Below are 17,602 nucleotides of genomic sequence, written 5' to 3'. Positions count from 1 at the left end.
GTAGTGTGTACATAAATTGTGATTAAAGAACATATTGTGAGGTAAATTAGGAATAAAACGAAAGGAGAACAGAGCTTAAAACGGATTTTGGTTTAGGAGACAACTACGGTTCTCTAGCATACAGCGCTTCTGTATCATTCTTTTATATAAAATATACAAAAATATTTCGGAACGAATCTTCACGGGTCGAGCGTTGAAAGAGAGTCAGTGTAATTCAGTGTGTTAGATAGAGTGGCGCTTACACTGGATCTTTGGTAAGTTCCTTTTGGTAGGCAATTGGCGACTGTATCGCCTTCAGGAAGTCACGTTGGGTCTGCAGAATGATAGTGATCGTATGTATCCACTCCTGCTTTCGCGGCCCATTTTCTTCTACTGCTCTACAAAAGAATCCAAGGCCAGGTTTTCGAGGATCCGTCGATCGAATTATAAATTTTTCCGGTTCGTCGTAACATTCTTCTAAACTCATTTTATTCACCTATGTAAAATGAGATATTTCAGCATTATATTTTTATTATTTTATACCAAATCGTGACTTGCTAATTATGTAAACATAAAGGCAACTAAAGCAACAATTACGATGACTTTTTTTTATATATATCGTAGGAATCAACATTTTCAGCAACTCTTTTAATACGCATTAAAGAGTATTAAAGAAAAAAAAGAAAAAAATAAAAACATTTGGAATTGTGGTAAAAACTTTCCATCGCAAATAATCGATGCGTATGCTTTTATTATAGCGTTGTCCATATTTTATATGTTATAGATATGTTGTGATTTAATGCTAGAAGAATCGAGAAAAACATCAACGTTATCCGTCATTCTTTACCTGAATATGAGCCTTGTAAATATAGACCGGATTCGTGAATTGTGTTTTTTTGCCAACAGCTTCGCTAAATATAATATTCTGTTCGAAAAGGAAGACCTGCCACTCTTTTTCTTTGCTTGGTAAATTAGATGAAAATTCCGATACTAAGAGTGGTCCATGCAACAGTAATTTTCCTTGTGCTGTAATCTTTCCCTGATAATACAAATGCAAAAAAGCATTCAATTGAGATAACAATAATAACATCAGAACAATAAAATATCGTTGTAATTCGTATCGAAATACGATTACTTACATCGAAACCTTGAAGTCTTGCAACATCCATCATATCATTAGCTGCTTTTGGAATAATACGCATCACATCAACTGCAGCTCGAAGTCCTTCAATCTCCGACATTTTTTGAGTTCGTTCGGTAAGTCTTAATGCTTCTCGGAGAAGAAGTTGATATTTTGTGATCCTTTGAACTGGTTTAATCAAAAGATCACACAATTGTAATCGATGCCCCAGTTTTTGTCTTAAATCCTAGGCAATAATAATAGAAAGTTAAAAATACCTAACCTAATTATAATGGAGTTAAATTATAATAGAAACATCTTTACACGACACAAATTCAAGATTTTTTAACATACCTCGAAATACGTGTCTATATACTCAGAGACAATATACTCGGAAACTGGTTTGTTTTGACAATAAACAACATATATGTGCAATTTCCTTTCGTATCGTTTAAATAACGGGCCAAGTTCTTCCGGTCGTTCCAGACAACGTTCCAAAGCTTTCAGAAAGAAACTGTATAGACAAGTGAATTAACAAAGTACTCAATCATTTACATCATATATATATAATACTGTTATATGATATAATAGAAAAGTAATAAGCGAAAAATTTACTCTCTATGCCATTCGTAGATTGCTTCTATGTTGCCAAAAACCATTTTGTCTTTTCCTCCACGCAAGTCATCCGGCAATGGAACTTCAAACTCAGGATCTCGCATTAACGACATATATCCTTCGACTATTTGCTTTAAATCATTTACATAATCTTTTTCTGTCTCCACCAATTCTCGGATAACGAACTGTCGTTTCGCAAGCACTGCACTTTCCGGATCACACTCCTCTGCATTTCCGTGAGCAGGGCTACTCGTTGTTGCTGTTTTCATCGTTGTTGTTGTCGTCGTCGTCGTCACTAACGTCGTCATCGTCGTCATCGTCGTCGTCGTCATCGTTGTCATCGTTGTCATCGTTGTCGTCAACGTTGTCATTGCTATCGCCGGTACAGTCACCACCGCTGTAGGTGCTCTCATTGTTGTTGACGTTGTTGTAATTGTCGTAGCAGCAATCGTTATTGTAGTCGACAGACTACCTTCCTCGTAATCATCATCCCCATCGATACCAATATTCGAACTTTTACTACTAGGTGTTCGCATTAGGCTTTGTCGCTCTAGATTTTCCGTATGTTGTTCCTATATTTATGATTAATATATAGGTATCGGCATCAAACTTATCACAGATATAAAACCGATAGTTCTATTTAAATAACTTACCATCCTTTCTTTTACGATCTGTTCAATCTCAGCTAAATCAGCTGTCGTAGCACCGTCAAGAATTTTCGTTGAACGTTCAGTCGTCTGTACAGTTAACCAATTAATTTAAAAATTTTTCTCCGCAAATTAATCTCTACAAATACAATGTTACTATATTTTGCATCTACTACATTATTCAAACAGAATACAAAATTTTGAAATCTTAAACTATTATACTTCTACATAATAGATACGATTTTTAATTGTAACAGAAGTTTACGAAATTTATGTCTCACGCGTATGAAAGCACTATACGTATACTAAAACAGTTTCATCGATACAAAGAATGAAACGTCTAAATTTCTTCACGTACGATTTATTTGTATTCATTACGTTCATATTGTAATGTCAGGATCAGGTAAAGTAAACGAGTCACAGTGATGAACGATTCTATATTAAGGAGTGAATTGAGTGAGAGAGAGAGAGAGAGAGAGAGAGAGAGAGAGAGAGAGAGAGAGAGCACGTGGGGAAGGGAGAAAATAAAGATATTAAAATGAGGAAAAGAAAATCGGACTTACTCGAGATTTTGCACAGCCTTCTGTCGTAATTGCAGATCCCGATGCTCCGTTAGCAGTTCCTACAAGTATAGGTTCAGTGATGGGTTTCATCGGAGGTGGAAGTTCCAATTCATCTTCAGCATCGTCTGCTCCATTTTGCTCCGAATAAGTTAAAGTCTCAGTATCATCGGGTTCTGGTACATCTTCCAACTCAGGCTCTGATTGTTCGGTTTCTCCTTCCTCTTCTTTTATTTCAATTCCTGGCTGAAGTTCGGTATCAAGATCCGCTTCCGAAGCAGAAGTAGACACACGCATAGATGCAGTTGCGGTTGTTAACATAGAGATCGAAACAGGTGTGGTTCTTGAAGGTCGAGACTGTTCGGTACCACTCGGTAATTTAAATCGTTTTTCCGAGGTGTTCTTTTTCAAGGAAGACCGATCACACGATGACACATTCGAGATTACGGTTGATGTAACTGTCGGTGTCGATTGTGACGATGTCGGTTGTGATTTCTCAACTTTACCTTGACTAAGTTTACGCAATGGTGGAGGTAACCACTTTCTCCTATGGAACAGGAATGAAAACAAGAAAAATATTCACATTTATTTTTCTTTAGCATTTTTAAACCTATCATGTTTTCTTGCTTACCCGCTAAAGCCACGTCTTTTGTTTCCTGGAGAATTTGTATTCGCAGGACCACTTCCATCATTCGCGATAACATTTTCTATAAAAGAAAACAAGCACCATATAATACACACACGCGCGCGCGCGCGTATATACGGATTATAACAGTTTCTTGCGCGAATGTAAAATATTTAAGAAACAATATTAAATCAATAATAAATCAAAACCGCGATATTTGATCGCTAAATACGTCATTTGTTTTTGGAAATGTTAAACACATATGTCAGTGATAAAAATGAATGAACGAAATTACTTGCATCAGTCATAATACTAAATATTGAACGAAACATGTAATGTACAATAGCTAATAATTGAAATTTCGTATGTAACGAAACATTTGATTAGATTAGCTAGTATATAACTGATTAACAATAAAAATGACTAACTTTGAAGGAAGGTTAGTGCGACCGTTGCTATTAAAGAGCGTAAGTATGCTGAATGCATCGACTTTGTTCTATCGGCATGTCAGTTAAAGATTCAACCGGTCAAGGACACAGTTATCCCAGTACATCGTATTGATCCGACACGGTCGACTCGCGGAGTACGCGTACAATAGACTGCTGTCAAATAGGTAACCATATGAATCTCAACGTATCAATGTCCACGTAAACTTTCGATCGAGTTTAATACTCGGTATTCCACAATAAATTTATCTTTATATCCAACATTATCCGTATTTCGTCACGCATCTTCTATTCTATTTCATTCACTTTCACCTTGTTACTTTAGCTTATTCTTCCTCGTTCGACATTACGGTTTTGTGTTACATACATACACTATTATACCACACGTACAAACATTACCTTGGATTTTTCATTTGTTTTGCCTTATTCGGGTTCAGAGCGACCCTTATTTTATTTTCAATTAGTTTATTTAACATAGCGAATATACTTTTGTGAATTATCGCGTAAATATACCTCCTCACCTGTTTCGTCTGGCAATATATGTGTCGACACATTTTGAATGGATAATCCACTCGTCGTTATGCCTGTTGTTACCGACGATGAAGATCCCGCTGTTCCTGTAGTGGAGGATGATGGTGATGCAGAGGTCACGATTCCACCGCTCGACGCGGCTGTTTGAATTTGACTGCTCGACTGTTGAAGATAATTTGACTGTGATTGCTGTTGCAGCTGTTGATATTGTTGGCCTGGAATTTTTCTAGACGGTGAGGTTTTACTAGAAACCGGTGGAGGCTGTTTAAGCGCACTCGTAGGAACCAAGCCTTCTGGCGGTGGATCGACTTGCCCCGGAGCAACTAGTAAACGCACGTGGGTCCATTCGGAAGTATTTACACCGCTAATGTTGCTTCCATTCTCCAATACTTCAACTTGTTGACCCTTTGTTACCGTTAACTCTTTTGAACCAGGTGTCGCAGAGTGATCAGCAATAACCCAGGTCACTTCAGCTATGCCAGTCTAAAATAGAAAAATATAATGCAAACATCAAAGGATAGATTTTTCATAACGTAATCAATAATGAATCAACATTGAAGTTTTCAGAACAAAACGGCTATTTTTAACTTATTTTAACGATTCGAGGTAAGATGAAAAACCGAAAAGAATAGAAGCGTAGAAAAGGAGAGAAGGCAAAATGACAGGACGAGGAAGGGAAGATGGAAAAGAACAAAGTAGAGGAGGGTATAGCAGATTAACAGAGAACAGCGTCTCTGTTCACCGTGCACCGCCGATCGTCTTTGACTTTACGGTTCAATGAAGCGTTTAATGGATTATTCTAGCTTCGATGATTTCGATTTGATCGAAATAGCCTGTGTCTTTGATAGAAACACATACTAGCGCCGTTTTCTTTCGAATATACAAACGATGAATAGACATAACGAAATACGCGAGTTTCGAGTAACCATCCTTTTTTACTTATCGTGATTGAGTATTTACTTTTATCGAGTCACTGTGCACTGCGATTCACTTGACAAACTTGTTCGTTCAATTGGTCGAATTCACTTACACGATACCTTTTCATCTACAAAATGATTGGAAATCGAGGGTACAGATATACGCGCATAAATTTTCTCAGCAAGCCATCATATAAGCGTGTTTTATAGATATATTATACTTGTAACTAACAAGCTGTAGCTATTATGCAAAACCATATGCGACATTCTCCGTTCAGATATGTACCCGATTCGGTATACAAACTTCTATAAAAAGCAACCTTTCAACTTTTTCTAATTAAATTTATATATAATATAAGCGTTAAGGGGGGGGGGGCAGGATGTATACAATAACAAAAAGTTAAGATAAACTACTACAAGCTATGAGCGTATTACTATGAACCGTGATGATGGTTCTAGTTATAAGGCCGAGAGTCAAAACAGTCAGAGAGGTCGACTGCTTTCGCATCGCATTCCACCGACGAAAATAGACTTTTTCCACGTGCCAAATTTTGCCGATTCTCGTCGAATCCTTCCAATGCGTTCAACATGCCGATAATCCACCGATAAACGTTTGATTAATCGTTAACACGATCACATTAAATCGATTCTAATAATAGCGCCTAGAAGATTGATCAACGACAAATCATCGTTATTCGTGTATAATTCGGATTGTTAGTATCACGTTGCAATCATTAGATTACGTAATAAGTCTATCAGTTTTCCAAGGCAAAACACTTTACCGGTTCCACGCACACGTTTACATCCGAATCTAACCATAGGATTCATACGTAGTGAGAAACCTCGGCAACCAGCCAATTTCCATTCGATTCGGCATCCGTAATGATTTCGAGGAAAACGGAAAGAAAATAGGAAAAGAGAAAAGAACCAGACTTTCGATACATATATGCCATACGTACACATCTCCTGCGACTTCTTATCCATACGAAGAATAATTCAGTGGAAAAGATAAATAAATATATTCGACATTATTCCACGAGTATACACCGAAACAAATTTTCAAAATTAGAAGGCGTAAAGCGGTTAAATCAAATTTAACACGTATCGGAATGAAAAGACATTACCGTAGAAACATAGTTGAAACAACGAAACGAATTCGATAAATGAACAAAACAAATTTATCAATAATCAATTTCACAACGAAAGTAATAATTTCAATCCTTAGCCAACAGAAATTAAAACGAACAAGACGATAAGGAATAACGACGATAAGGAATAATGACGATGACGATGACGACAACGATGACGATGGCGATGGCGATGGTGATGGCGATGACGATGGCGATGGCGATGGCGATGGCGATGGCGATGGCGATGGCGACGGCGATGGCGATGGCGATGGCGATGGCAACAATGATGACGCCAACGACAAAAACGACGACAGCAATAGCAACAAAGAACATAAATTACTGAATACGTGTATACAGAAATGACTGCGGATGTGGCTAACGTATACGATTGCGGACGTGGATGCGGATACGACCTGTGACCGCGTTTCCTTATGTATTTCCTTATATATTTATAAATACAACTATGGATACATTAACAAATTTACTCAAATATCTATTATAATTAATTGACACTTACGTTATTACTTTTGACCTGAAATTTTAACTTCACATTAAGTATCTACATACTTAATGTATCAACTGATTTTTCTTTATATCTTAACTTTACCGCCTTTGTTCGGTATTAAATTCTTTTTTTCATCGATTCCCTGAACCATTTTCTCAGAGAAATTATTCTCCATGTTGTTTCGATTTCGACGAAACTCATCGTACTTTCGTACATTGTTTTTTATCATTTTATATTAATGTATTGTAAAATAATATTTTTAAGCTATTCCATGTCGTATAACGAACGAAAAATTGAACATTTTCAACGTTCTGTACTATCCAAGGGAAACATGGATGGAGAACATGAAAAAAGTGGTAACGCGCGCGGGCGCGAGCGCGTTTATGTGGGTGAACGAGTACTCAAGTACCTGGGAGAGGGAGGGTTGACGGTGCAAAAGTCGAGCCTGGAACGAGCTCGGGGTGTCGATGGTATGCTGCCTAGAGAGGGCTGCATGTGGCGGAGTTACAGAACTCTGACGGACCCAAGGCAACGAAATCTTCCTGCGGGCTTTCTTCACGATTGTTGCAGGTTTTCCTACTGGTGACGTCATGACAATTTTGTCTCGTGTTCAATTCACGTGCACAAACGCGGTAATCGTGTATGGTATAAGGAACGGAATTGAAGATATTATCAAACGTACGAGCGACATCCTGTTTTTAATAATTTTTCGTGTCTCTCGACAAGTCAAAACGTCTCGTCCAACGATTTACCACACTCACCATCGAATGGATCCATTCGACCCAAGTGTCGCGCCCGTACTGATCCCGTTACCTATCGTTCTTTGCATCCTAGCCCTCCTCCTCTTCACCCTCGCATACCTTACCACGTATTTCTCACCCTTCACCCCTTACCCCTTCCGACGACCGCCCTACCTTGTCACTTTTCTTCTATCCTACCCCCTCGTACACGCGCTGCGACGCGCTTGCTCGCTTTTCGATTATTCTCGAACTCCACCCAACCACGTTCCCGCTGCTCGCCGCTATCACTACCCCACTACCAAACCACCGACAAATCAGAGGAATAATCATTCATCGCTATTACTTCTATCTATCACTCATGTTTCTCTCTTTTATCCTTCTTCTATCACCGCTTTCGATCTATTCAATTTCTGTTACGTCCTATCCCAACAAATGCGTCGAGGATCATCGCAACGATATAACATGCCCGAAACAAGTATATGCACAAACATCATTTTTCTTCCCTATCCAGATTAATATCACGTTCCTTCTTCTCTTCCTCTTTCTTTCCATCATTTACAAAATGAATCATATACTTCCGTATTTACTATTTTTAAATCATCTTCTCTTAAACCAACTAACGACAAATACGACAACTACGCTATGATTTTCAAAACTAATTATTTAAACGTAAATGGAAAATGATCTTTACGATATTTTTCTATGAATAAACACCAACCTTACCTCGCACATTCGATTACGCACGAATGACGAATAAGCAGAAACCTTGCATTTTAAATTCCATCAATTTCTCTTTTTTCTTTATTTATATCTATTATGTTTCTTTTATTGCAAATGATATCGTGACGTTATATCGAATTACATTTGAATAGATTCAGAAGAGGCTCGTTAACTACAATTTTCTAAGGGAGCGATAACGAAACAGAAAATAGAGAATAATGAAAAAGTGAAAACCAAATTTTTCTTTAATCTTTTTAATTAAATTTCGAGATCCAACTTACCTTATCCGAGTCCGTAGTATTGGTGGAACCAAACGATGCCAAGGAATTTCTATCCAAATTTTCAACACTATCATCCAAAGAAGCGCATTCTTCGAGATCTCTGCTAGAACGCTGACTCGAACTCTTTTTCGCGGGACTCTTCGGCATGCTTAAACTGAAATATGTTTCCTGAATAACTTCGCGTAGTCTTTTCACCCACAGTTGCTTGGCATCCATCGAATTAGCTCGAAGAACCACACGTGTATCACTGGTCGGTGCTCGACCTGTCCAAACCGCGAATTTGCATTCGTCGCCCTCGATGTGCTCAGTTACGCCTAGCTCAGAAGTCATCAAACGACTTTTGTAAATGTACTTCACCTGTACAACATAATCTCTGTCATTACCAACAAACAAAACGTATTTTACATAAGTTAACCAATGATTATATTACGATCGCTTTTATCACGATCAAATAATTTTCCTTTTACCTACCTTTCCAGCTGAATCTTTCACTTCTTTGCTAAACAGTAGGTACAACTCAAACAAGAATATGTGCCGATCCCTGCCTTTTCTAATCAATTGCTTAGGATCCCATACCGTAAAGGAATCCTGTAGTACTACATCGCCTAGTGTATCTATTCTTACATCACAACCTTCCAGCATGCTCAAATGTAAGGCATCGTTTGCTTTCTTAGGCACATTTAACATTACTTCCAACCCGTCCTTTATTTCACCTTGTCCTTCTTGGCAACAAGCCTAGATATGTTTTGTCAACGTGTGAAAAAGCCAAAAATGAACAAAAAAAGAAAACATAAAAATGAAAAGAATCGAGGTAGCGATATGAAAAAATATCCAATGTATGAAAAACTTGCTCGGAGCACTTATACGTATGTATATATTTGAATAATTAATTATAGCATGGTAAATGTATAAAAAAGAAATAGAGCAAAATGTTTCTTATTCGATTACAGACCTGAAGATCTTTGAGCAATAATTGATACTTCGTTATTCTTTGTACAGGTTTAATTAGATACGCAGCAATTGGATGTTCAACTCGATGTTTCCTCTGTAATTCTTCAAACCATGTTCCACCATGAGTAACTAACAATTGATTGCTTTCTGGTTTATTCTTGCAGTATGTCACATACATGTCAAACTTAGGTGCCTAATCGATAAAGAGATCAAATTTTAATTACACTAACAAATCTATTTTACGTTACCAACGTTAATACTAAAAGTTAAGACCAAAGAAAAATATACTTACCCATGTCACAAAGCAATGTCCAACATCTTCTGGCATGGTCTCGTACTTCTCGAGCTCACGAAGAAATATGTTACTATGAAATTGGTGTATCTCTTCCATATTACTAAATATTATAGATTCTCGACCTTGTAATCCAGATGGAACGTTTCCTTTCCCACACCTTGTTTCTTCCAAAAAACATCGAATACATGTTTCCAAATCTTTTACGTAAGTTCGTTCTGTTTGCAGCAGTTCAGCCATTATAAATCTATAAACGTATTAGAAATGGCGAAAAGTATAGTTTATAACAAGTAAATAAAACATACGATTGTTGTCATTTCAACAGCAAGATACATACTCCTTTCGTCGTGCCGATCTTCTTTTTTCCTCATTCAGTTCTTTAAGATCTTTTCCCTTGATCTTTTCCTCTAGCAAAGGATCGGAATTGCGATCTATAGAAAGATCTTTTTGACCATCATCCGACTGAATTCCAAGATCCTCTTCGATTTGAGTTTTATAACAATCCATACGCGTACTGAAATCCTTGTATCGTTGATCCACTTCAGCAACAGACTGTTTAATCGCTGCCGCGTGAGCATGCCCTTTCTCCACTAAATTGTCAGCAAGTTGGATCAACAGCTTTACTCTTTCTCTCGTTTCCTATCGGTTAAGAGGGTAGAGCAATAAATAAAAGGAAAAAACAAACCAATATAGCGATTTTCTTGCATAAAATTTCTTTGAAAACCAAAAAAAAGCAGAACGGACAAAATCTACCTTTGCAGCTCCTTTAAATTCATTGTGCTCCCGCAACAATTGCTCATTTTCAATACGATTTTTGCCAACATTTGTATGTGTGGCTAAATACAATTCACCAGTTTCTCTAATCCACTCTAGAGCCTGTTTAGCACTCCGTTCGAACAAAACATACTGGTGACACTGATCCAATCGCTTCTTACGTTGTGTCCAATACTCCAATACGCGATTCTCCTTACTTAGTAATTCTTCCAATATACCTAAATCGTTGGATATTAAAACATGTAGAAAAATAATTAATCGTCAACAATTTTTTAGACATACTCAATGTAAATAATCCACTATATAGATTAACACGAAACTAACTTTTAACTTTATTCTCAGAACCAGCGCTGTTTGCCTGATAACTATAAAACTGAAGACTGCGGTTTGTATATTTCAGAAATGTTTCCGCAGTTCGTCGTACCAATGTGCACGCTTTCAAAAATGCTTCCTTTTGTTCTTGATGTTTGCCAACAAGTGTTGGTACTTGTGCTGCCTTCTCGCCAGAAGCACACCAATCCTCGTCTCTCTTGTATTCGCGTTCCAGGCTATCCAATACAGAACGAACTTGTTCTGCCGTTTTATAAAAATTAATACTAGCAGTTACCAATTTGTGCCTCTCCTCTGCACACGTAACAAGTTGTTGCCACCTTTTAGTTACATCCTCGGCTACTTCTCTTATACTCTTTGGATCATAGTGATTCGCACTCACTAGTGCATCGGCTCTGTGTTTCACCTATCATAATTAATACAAGTTTTTACTTATCCACTTTTCTTATAACACTATTCTTCAAAATAATCGTTAATTTATCAGAAAGCAGAAAAGGAATTTACATACCTGAACAGCGGAAGTATGCGTTTTTTCTATAGCAACTTGAAATTGTTCGTGTTCTAAACGGAGCTGTTCAGCATCCTGAAGATTTTCCGGAACTCTTAAGGAAGCTAACAACATAGCTTCTCCATTGCGAATCCAATTGGCTACATGTGTAGCGTCAGTTTGCAATTGAACCAACTGAGAAGCTTGTTCTAAACGCACCCTTCTCATCTCTGCTAAATCTTCCGCATCCATTTCTCTTTCGTTTAAGAATTCAAGAAGTACTTGTACTCTAGATGCAGCACTATGTTGTCCATCTGCCATTATGCAAACCCCTGCTTGTTCTAATACCTGTCAATGTTCAAAAGAATGCAAACTCTATATAAAATAATTTATATCTCTGATATTTCTTGCATCGTAATTTAATATTTCGTCTAATTCTTAAAAATATATTCCACTTTTACCTGAGCAAGTTCTTGACCTTGTTGAAGAACCTGAAAAGCGGTATTCTGCATATGTGCAACACCATCATTGTGTACGCGTAATAACTGTTCAGGAGAACCTTCTCTAGGTGGACCTTGCAGCTCCTGCGCCCACATCTCTAACTGACCGCTCGCTTCTAATGCATCTCTCTCGAATACGCGCAACCGTAGACACAATTCCAATCTTAACTTTCTAGTAGCCCATAAATCTTCTAATTCCTGTCTTAAACCTGCTAACCTATCTAATGCAGCTTCTACCGCAGATATCTAAAAATAATTCCTCAACGTTATTTTTTGCCCAAGAATGTATATTCAAATAACAAAGACTATATTAGGTTGTAAAACTCACAGATCCAGTAGTATCAGGAGCATCAGTAGACTCTCGGAGTTCTCGAAGCAACGCTTCGCCCTGAACAATAGTTGATGCACAAGCTTCCATGCAGGAAGCACGATGTTGTGCACATTGTTCCAATAATCTTTCCGCTGTTTCTAAATTCTCTGCCACCTCATCTTGTTGCAATTCTTGTCGCAATTCGTCAACCCAACCACTTAACTGTTAAAAATATATACACCCGTTTCTATATTTTTAGTACTACTCACATTTAAGTTATATTGTACCTCTTTTTCATGTGTATAAAATACAACAGCCAAATCTAATCTTCGTCGGCGTTGTTCCACTCTTGCTGCAAAACTACTAACGTGAGCCTCTAATTCCTGTGCCACAGCATAAATTTCATCAGCAGCACATTCACCCGTGTGTGCCAATTCTTGCGCAGCGGTAAGCAATTTAGTAGCATTCGTGTAAGTATTCTGAACAAATGAAAAATCATTTATTATAATATTTATATCAATGCAATCATTTGTAAGTAGTATAATCGAATTATTACCTGTGCGACATTTTCAAAATGTTCATGACTTTTCTGGTAAACTCTCGCCTTTTGAAGATTACGACCCACACCCGTGTTCTTCCTAATAAATACTTCACCGTGATTAGTTAACCAATCCAAGACTTGTTTCACATCTTCTTGAAATAATCTGCAAATGATCAGTTATCAAGTAAAACAGAGAAATTCCGTTGATACGCATGTTAATAAAAAACGATGTATGTATAATAATGAATTTAGATTGACAGAACAAATGCTCGTTCTTTGTCCACTTCAGTAAAATTTAAACGACACGACCATTTGTTAAAGAAAATCGTCGATCTTGCTCTTACTCGTTTATTCTATTCCATGTTCGTTTACATTAAATGAGCCTGAGTTTTGATAAAGTGCATTTGCTCGGTTGATCTAAACGTACCTTAATGATATGAAATGCAAGCGAATGAGAGTACCTTAACGCAAGCCGTTGATGTAGTTTGACTTTTCGAGCATGCCAACGAGCTTCCAATGCTCTATGATGACCTAAGATTTGATGGATTACCGACAATACATGAGATGCACCCTCGCTATAATCTGCCGCTGGATTTCCGCTCATACCAGAGTGTCCATCGATGCCATGTCCATCCTGACTCTGAACAAATCAATAATCTTATCCATTCAATCACTGAAATTTTCCATTTTAAAGCGCTTTTGAATATTTAGATGTTATGACATTTATTATACATCAACAACTTTGAACAATACGTGCTTATCGTTATTCCCATAACTATAAGCTAAAACCCGGTAATACGATAATAATTGCATGCAATTTTATGTCAAGACAATAAGGAGGAAGGGGAGAGCGGGACAATGGCAAAAAGGAAACCCGTCAATTTAACGAGCACGCATCATAGTGTGATACTATCGATAAAAGCTTAACATGCATATCCCGTATATTTTTTCTATCAAAGTAAACTGTATATAATTGATATGAGGCAAAAGGTAAATTAGAATAATACATAAAGCAAAATAAAATAGATTAGTTTGCAGGCATGTACGCGTACATTCGTGCACACCAATAGACGTACATGTTTTCTGGTTGTATGGTCTATTCCTTGCGGCTGATTACAGACTTGCACGAGATGATCCAGTTGATAAAGAAGCTTCTTACTGGTACTATGCACCTAAACAACAGTACGATTACCCAAAACCATATTTCAAGTTCCGCCAATTAATTCCAATAAATATTAAAACCATATTTCAATTCCGCAATTCATAAGAAGTTTACGAATCTATGCAACGAGAAAGAACAAGTTTCGTTTGTGTTTAAAGTTGTCGCATGATGCACCTCGTTTCCTTTACTCGCAAGGTTAACTCTTACCATCTAATCCCTCGTCTTTATGAATATTTATTTTTCTCTTTGTTTTTCTGTTTATCAAACCCGCATACCAAGCAAACGACCACCGGTTAGAAGCTATTTAAAAAAAAAAAAAATGACCCATCGTTTCATACATAATCGATGCAAAATGTATCCGAGCTCGAACCGTGCGTCGAACCGAAGCCGTGACAAACTTGCAGCATTGAGCCTAGTCCGCTCAAAAGTGCCTGATACGCGTCATATACCTGCCAAACATTATTGTCTTTTACTAAATATGAACCCTGTAGACGATATTGCGAGTTGCGACGCCAAACTATGTTCAAAATTAGATGAAAGATTCACGTTTCGTTTCTTTCTTCGTGTCGCGTACCGTTGTGAGTCGAAATCAAACATACAATTGTGTTTCACGACATATAAGGATAAACATATGTACGCATGGAGAGACAATGTACTATGAAGTATAGAAACAAAGATTACCTCTGTATAAGCTTGACACATTGCTTCATAAAGAGTCTGATGCTGCCGTATGTGAGACTCCAAAATTGGTATTTCGTTAGGTAAATTTCCAGCATCGCAAGCTTGACTCCATCCTGCGACACTATCGACATATTGTTCCGCTTTATGATGAAATACAACACTCAGACTAAGAACTGCAGTACGTTCATCGAGTCCTGCCGCGAATTCCTTCCAAGCCCGATCCAGTCGACCAGCTACTGCTCTCACGTGACCGGCAGCATAATGTTGAGTTTCAAGCAAACGACTAGCCATGGTTAAAATCTTATTTATATTTACGTAAACGTTCATAGAACTCATAGTAAAATGTTTGTGCTCTTCCTGTAAATTTTTAGCCAGTTGATATGAACGTCCAATTTCGACATAATTTGCCAAAAATCCTTCTCTATTGTGACAAATCCAATCAAACATTTTTTCACAATCTTGTTCAAAAAGTCTCAGCTGAAAGCATTGATCCAATTTCATCTTCTTGATATGCCATAACTGTAAAAGATGCTGTTGTGCAGCATGCACAGAATCTAAATGTTGAATCACTAACGCTGCTAGTGCTCGTCCATCGGGGTCAGTGCCACCAGTCGCTCCACTCTCTATACTTCCACCTTCACCACTGTTCGCTGCTATACCTGAAAACAATATATATATATGCGTTACTGAATATTCAATTTTCAAATGACAATCAATTTATAACTTATGATTGGACATATCAGGAAAAATGAATAATGAAAGCAAAAGTACTAATGATAAATTTTTTGTTACCGTTATCGAAACGTTGTAATAATCGTTGTCCGACAACTTCAATATCTTCAACTGGAACTTTCATAATTTTCTTTTTCATTTCATTATGTAGATCAATTCCGTGTTTCGCTCCAGCCACATCATCCGCAAAATCATTTCGACTCAAATCCTCCTGTAAGTCGTCCAGTCTATCAAGAAGATCAGCCGCCTGCCATGTAAAATCTTCTACAGCTAATCTCGTATCGATCCATTGAGCATGGTCATACTGTAGTGAACCATCTAAATCCGCTGTCAACTGCGATGGATCAATCACTTTTGTCAAAGCTTCTAAATTTATGGTGTTTATCTAAAATAGAAAAAATATCAAATATTTTATTATTTTAATACACTTCCCTTTTATAATTCTGTTTTTACTCACTTCGAAGTTATATTTTTTTTGTTTAGCCAGCGACGTCCGTTGTTTCTGCCAGAAATTTTCAGGCTTGATGATAAAAGCAACATGAATTGATCGATGAAAATGTTCATGTAATACCTAAAATTTGAAAATATCAACTATTAATACTGACGGACCTATTAAAATTATTATCATGTAACATGTAGTTAAAGAAAAAATTCACCCTATATCACTAAATATAAAGTATTTTTAAGGACTCAAAGAATAAATATGTTTGAACATTGATTACTATGCATACTTAAGATATGACCTTTAATATTGGTTTAACAGAATCCCAAGTAGCACCACGCATATCTACAATCACAGTGAAACGTAAACCCCTAGCTTCATCCCCGGGTACAGTCAATAAATATTGGAGAAGGCGACGATAATCCTCAGGTTTGGCTCTCTCACGTCTTGGTGTAGTGGGAAACACAAGTACTGGTCCACCTCTACGGTCCCGACCACCTGGCAAAATGGCCAGACGTTCTTGAAGCAAAGGTAAAACCTCTGCAGCTCTTGTTCCATCCATTTCTCCCACTTTTATTTGGTCAAGTCAAATCTACCTAATAATATTTACTTTATTACTAATTATTAAATTGTCGAAACTCTCAGAAAAATGTTTTCTTCTTCTTAAAGAAAAAGCGAATAACTTATTTTACAACTTATTATATAGACCATATTCAATAATATGAATTATAATTAGTACTGCTGAAAGTCTTGTTGAAATGTCTCCATTACTTTATTACATTATCATACAACACGAAATGAAATATTACGATTGAATATATAAACGAAACAAACATTTACATTTCTTCCATACTCAAACATTTTAACAAATACTTAAAGAATATGAGCAACAAATTTTATAAATACGCACGTAAAATCAACATTATATCAACGTTGTCTTCATCTATCATAGCATTCTTCGAAAAAATGTAACAAAAATACTTTTATCTTTGATAGTTCTATTGTTGCAACTATTGAAATCGTCATTATAATTTCAACCGCTGCTACCATCACTGTCACGTCATTCATGTAAAAAATTATGTTTAACCGTCACTAAATTTATCTATTAATGTTCATACAGTAAGAAAACCGAGAAACCGTTTTCCTACCTATCGATACGTATTCGTACTTGTCGTATTTGTGCTTAGATCGAAATGTCTTTTTTGGTTTCATCCGTTTACGTAGCCCCATACCTTCGGGCAAATCACAAATCAGAAAGCAAGGCTGAATGAAAATGAACATTGTTTCGCTTACCCGTTTGAGAGATCAATTCGATAAAATTTTGGTCGTTCCGACTTTCTTATTTGTACCATGCACACGTGTGATGAATAAAACGCGTTGTGATTCATATTGTTAGTTCGCCGGCATTAAAACTCCTATATTCACAATGAATACCAAGTTCCGAAATCGCTACCTGCCAATGGCAGTCTGCCATATTCGAACTGGTACGGACAAGAAATTTTCAATGATCCCGTCGTTCGAACGTCGACGTACGGAATATATACGTTAATGCTCGTTACTACCGTTCGAGGGCAGCACATACTT

General features: G+C 37.1%; 1 protein-coding gene across 8 annotated transcripts in view; it reads right to left on the bottom strand.

Moving 5' to 3' along the window:
• Positions 1-17,516, bottom strand: part of trio (trio Rho guanine nucleotide exchange factor) — a 23,261-nt gene extending 5,745 nt beyond the window's left edge. For 4 of the 8 annotated variants that reach the window (XM_017897746.1, XM_017897751.1, XM_017897752.1 and 1 more), the window contains exons 1-29: positions 17,312-17,516; positions 16,320-16,614; positions 16,034-16,147; positions 15,637-15,961; positions 14,845-15,503; positions 14,502-14,612; positions 14,078-14,173; positions 13,463-13,641; positions 13,017-13,164; positions 12,748-12,939; positions 12,479-12,682; positions 12,112-12,396; positions 11,672-11,998; positions 11,158-11,569; positions 10,813-11,051; positions 10,397-10,698; positions 10,060-10,306; positions 9,769-9,960; positions 9,288-9,551; positions 8,817-9,173; positions 4,514-5,006; positions 3,553-3,628; positions 2,925-3,468; positions 2,368-2,451; positions 1,715-2,286; positions 1,454-1,613; positions 1,119-1,346; positions 827-1,018; positions 243-475 (exon numbers count right to left, since the gene is read on the bottom strand). In XM_017897746.1, coding sequence (XP_017753235.1) covers positions 243-475; positions 827-1,018; positions 1,119-1,346; positions 1,454-1,613; positions 1,715-2,286; positions 2,368-2,451; positions 2,925-3,468; positions 3,553-3,628; positions 4,514-5,006; positions 8,817-9,173; positions 9,288-9,551; positions 9,769-9,960; positions 10,060-10,306; positions 10,397-10,698; positions 10,813-11,051; positions 11,158-11,569; positions 11,672-11,998; positions 12,112-12,396; positions 12,479-12,682; positions 12,748-12,939; positions 13,017-13,164; positions 13,463-13,641; positions 14,078-14,173; positions 14,502-14,612; positions 14,845-15,503; positions 15,637-15,961; positions 16,034-16,147; positions 16,320-16,580 — 7,496 coding nt within the window. In that variant the 5' untranslated portion in view covers positions 16,581-16,614; positions 17,312-17,516. The remainder of the gene's footprint in view (positions 1-242; positions 476-826; positions 1,019-1,118; positions 1,347-1,453; positions 1,614-1,714; positions 2,287-2,367; positions 2,452-2,924; positions 3,469-3,552; positions 3,629-4,513; positions 5,007-8,816; positions 9,174-9,287; positions 9,552-9,768; positions 9,961-10,059; positions 10,307-10,396; positions 10,699-10,812; positions 11,052-11,157; positions 11,570-11,671; positions 11,999-12,111; positions 12,397-12,478; positions 12,683-12,747; positions 12,940-13,016; positions 13,165-13,462; positions 13,642-14,077; positions 14,174-14,501; positions 14,613-14,844; positions 15,504-15,636; positions 15,962-16,033; positions 16,148-16,319; positions 16,615-17,311) is intronic. The other 4 variants (XM_017897747.1, XM_017897748.1, XM_017897749.1 and 1 more) reach the window with 4 other exon arrangements.
• Between the last annotated feature and the right edge of the window lie 86 nt (positions 17,517-17,602).

This window comes from Eufriesea mexicana, unplaced genomic scaffold (genome assembly GCF_001483705.2).
Source record: "Eufriesea mexicana isolate 0111107269 unplaced genomic scaffold, ASM148370v2 scaffold572, whole genome shotgun sequence".
Lineage (NCBI taxonomy): Eukaryota > Metazoa > Arthropoda > Insecta > Hymenoptera > Apidae > Eufriesea > Eufriesea mexicana.
Note: the sequence above shows the minus strand (reverse complement) of the source record. Positions and strands in the feature narration are given on the sequence as shown.